The sequence below is a fragment of the Sturnira hondurensis genome, unplaced genomic scaffold, assembly GCF_014824575.4.
Source record: "Sturnira hondurensis isolate 20B ecotype Veracruz unplaced genomic scaffold, ASM1482457v3 Scaffold0011880, whole genome shotgun sequence".
Classification (NCBI taxonomy): domain Eukaryota; kingdom Metazoa; phylum Chordata; class Mammalia; order Chiroptera; family Phyllostomidae; genus Sturnira; species Sturnira hondurensis.
Window position 1 is genome coordinate 434,039 of NW_028084511.1, and position 3,472 is coordinate 437,510.

Below are 3,472 nucleotides of genomic sequence, written 5' to 3' on the forward strand. Positions count from 1 at the left end.
TATCGTTCCCAAATTCTGCTGCAGAGACTGAGCCCAGAGGGTGAGGTCACTTGTATGTTTCCAAAACCAGAACGTGCCCAGCGGCATCTGAACCAACTGTGTAGTGCCAGAGAGGCTCTGATACCTGTTGAGAGGATTTTTTTTTCATGTTAAATAGAAGTTGGACAAAACTGCTAACCGAGAAAAGAAAACTTGGAAGGAAGATGAGCTAGGTGAAAAGAAGTATCTTCATTTGAACTGAAAGGCACACCCAGAAAGTGGGAAGGGAGTGACTTCACTTTTCTTTTGTTTCTCATTGACAGAAATGGGAGGAAAAGGCCCATTTTAAGGCTTCATGGAAAGAAAAAAGGAATTCAAAAGCAACAAGGTTATACAGTAAGTATACTTTTTAACATCTTCATAAACTGCCAAACTGTTTTCAAAGGAGATTGTACCATTTTACATTTCCACTGGAGTTCTAATTCCTTTACATTTTTACTCACTCTGGAAATACCCTTTTTTTTTAATTTTAGCAATTCTAATACATATGTACTATTACCTCACTATAGTTTTAATTTACATCCTCCTGATGATAAATGAGGTCAAACATCTTTTCACGCGACTTATCTGCGACCCCTGTATCTTCTTGTTGAAGTGTCTGTACAAATCGTTTGTCTTTTCAATTGCGTTGTCCGTTTTCTTACTATTGAATTTTCAGAGATACAGTCCTTCCACCCCAAGGTACTTCCTCAAGAAAAATAAAAACATATGTTCACACAAAAGTTTGTACGGCAATGTTCAGAGCCAGAAAGTAGAAATAACCCAAATGCTCATCAACAAGCAAGTACATAAACGACCTGTGGTACATGCGCACAACAAGAAGGAACAAGTATCAGCAGACACAAAAGCATGCTAGAATTTTAGAGGGAAAGAAGCCAAACAAAAGGAAGTTACATATTGCAGGATTCCGCTTATGGAGCATTTTCGAGAAAAACAAACTGATGTGTAGTGACACAGAGCAGATCCGTGGCTGCCTGAAGAAAAGGACGCAGCGTGAACAGACTGCAAAGATTACAAAGGACCCTGCTGGGGGACAGATATATTAACTGTCTTAAATGTAGTGATGGCGTCATGGGTATAAGCTTACACCACGTCAAACCCCATCCGAGTGTGTATTTCAAATATGTGAGTCTATGGTATGTCAATGAGAGCTCAATACAAAAGTAACTTTTTTAAAAATATATTTTTATTTTCAGAGAGAGGGGACGAGAAGGAGAGAGGGAGAGAAATATCAATGTGTGGTTGCCTCTCATGTGTCCCCCACTGGGAACTGGCCTGCAACCCAGGCATGTGCCCTGACTGGGAATCGAATCGCAATCCTTGTCTTTGCAGGCCCGTGCTCAATCCACTGAGCTATGCCGGCCAGGGGCTGAAAGTACCTTTTTAAGAAATAAATTTAAACCATGAACAGAAGGAAAACTCTGAGTTACACTTTTTTCCCCCTGTAGTTGAGGTTTTGGTACCTAAACTAATCTAAATTCAAAACAGAAAGAAAAGCTCCCCTTAAGGGAAAAGTGAGCAATAGAAAAATTATGTGGCTTTCAAAGTTTCTAATTTTCCATAGAATTAAGTTCTACTTAGAAAAAGGGGGGAACGCTTCTGTAGAATTCAGTCCAAAGAGAACCATTTGCTGACAGGAGTTCTCACACTATTTCAATGGAGCAACCAGTCTGGAAAAATGAAACAAACAAACAAAAACTGTGTCCCTGTGGGACTCGGAAGGACCCGAGTCACACCAGACAGAAACTGCCGTCCCCACACACCATTCTGACCCCATTTTCACATCCCTGGTGTCACGGTAGTTCCTTTCTGAATACTTCCCGGGTCCCTGTTTATCTTGGATAGCTACAGCAATATTTTTATGCATTTTCTAAGATACTTGTAATTTACAGAGAAAAGGACAATTAAATGAATGTTTATGGGGTAAGATGTCCCTTTGGACACATTAACAATAATCTCAGGAGAGCAATTCATGTTGTGGTAACAGCTCACTGGTTTTCAGACCTATAGCTGACTCTGTAAGGGAGAGTGGAGAATTTCTGAAATAACACTTTTAATTTTTTCCAAGCTACATGAGGAAGAGAAAACATGATTCAATGGCATTGGAAAATGACACCATGCTAAAAGAATTTACGTTTCTGGGGCTTACTCAGTCCCAAGACCTGAGCTTCGTCTTATTTCTCTTTTTGTCTTTTGTGTACATGACAACTCTGCTGGGAAACCTTCTCATCCTGGGCACCACGACCTGTGAGTCTCGCCTTCACATCCCCATGTACTTCCTGCTCCGTAATCTAGCCATCCTTGACATCTGCTTCTCCTCCATCGCCTCTCCAAAGGTCCTAGTAGACCGTTTGCCACAGAGAAAGACCATCTCCTTCGATGGCTGCTTCACCCAGATGTTTTTCTTCCACCTTGTTGGAGGGGTGGATGTATTTTCTTTGTCGGTGATGGCCTTAGATCGGTATGTGGCCATCTCCAAGCCCCTGCACTATGTGACCATCATGAGTAGGTGGCGCTGCACTGCCCTCATTGCAGCCTGCTGGGTGGGGGGCTGCGTCCACTCCGTCGTCCAGATTTGCCTGCTGCTCCCGCTCCCCTTCTGTGGACCCAATGTTCTGGACACTTTCTACTGCGATGTCCCCCAGGTCCTCAACCTCGCCTGTACAGACACCTTTGCCCTGGAGCTCCTCATGATTTCCAACACCGGCTTGCTCACTACCCTGTGGTTCCTCTTCCTCCTGGGGTCCTACACAGTCATCCTACTGATGCTGAGGTCTCGGGCAGGGGAGGGCAGGAGGAAAGCCATCTCTACCTGCACAGCCCACGTCACTGTGGTGATCCTGCACTTTGTACCCTGCATCTATGTCTATGCCCGGCCCTTCACTGCCCTCCCCACGGATAAGGCCATCTCTGTCACCTTCACCATCATCTCCCCCCTGCTGAACCCCTTGATCTACACTCTGAGGAACCAGGATATGAAGTCAGCCATGAGGAGACTGAAGAGAAGACTCCTGCCTTCTGCGATGGAAGAGTAAGAATCTCCAACTTCTCCACTGGGGACTCCTTTCACTATTTCCCCAATGGCTTATAGAGGTATGCAAATAAACTGTCAATAAACCAACTGTACTTACTAAGTAACACTCTATTTTCCTATTTAAGAATAGGTTACTGATAACCCAAGCTTCTGCTGAGAGTGAAATAACTAGTATTATAAGATTAAGTTGATAGATGGGTTTCCCATGAAGGATAACTAAATGCCAGTGAAGAGATTAATTGAATCCAGCCCCTTTTTCAAGTGGTAAATAAATAGAAGCCTAGAGATAAAGGGATTTGCCCAAAATCTCATAGAGACCTCTTTAGATACCCAATCTATTGTTCTACCACCACGTAAATGTATTACATTATTAGACCTATTTATACCAAATCCTGTTCT

The 3,472-nt window shown here is 43.1% G+C and overlaps 1 protein-coding gene across 1 annotated transcript; it reads left to right on the forward strand.

Moving 5' to 3' along the window:
• Positions 1 to 2,135: 2,135 nt before the first annotated feature.
• Positions 2,136 to 3,074, forward strand: LOC118996858 (olfactory receptor 4D11-like). The gene has a single exon (XM_037060428.1). It carries the CDS (start codon positions 2,136 to 2,138, stop codon positions 3,072 to 3,074), a length of 939 nt encoding a protein of 312 aa, XP_036916323.1.
• Positions 3,075 to 3,472: the final 398 nt, after the last annotated feature.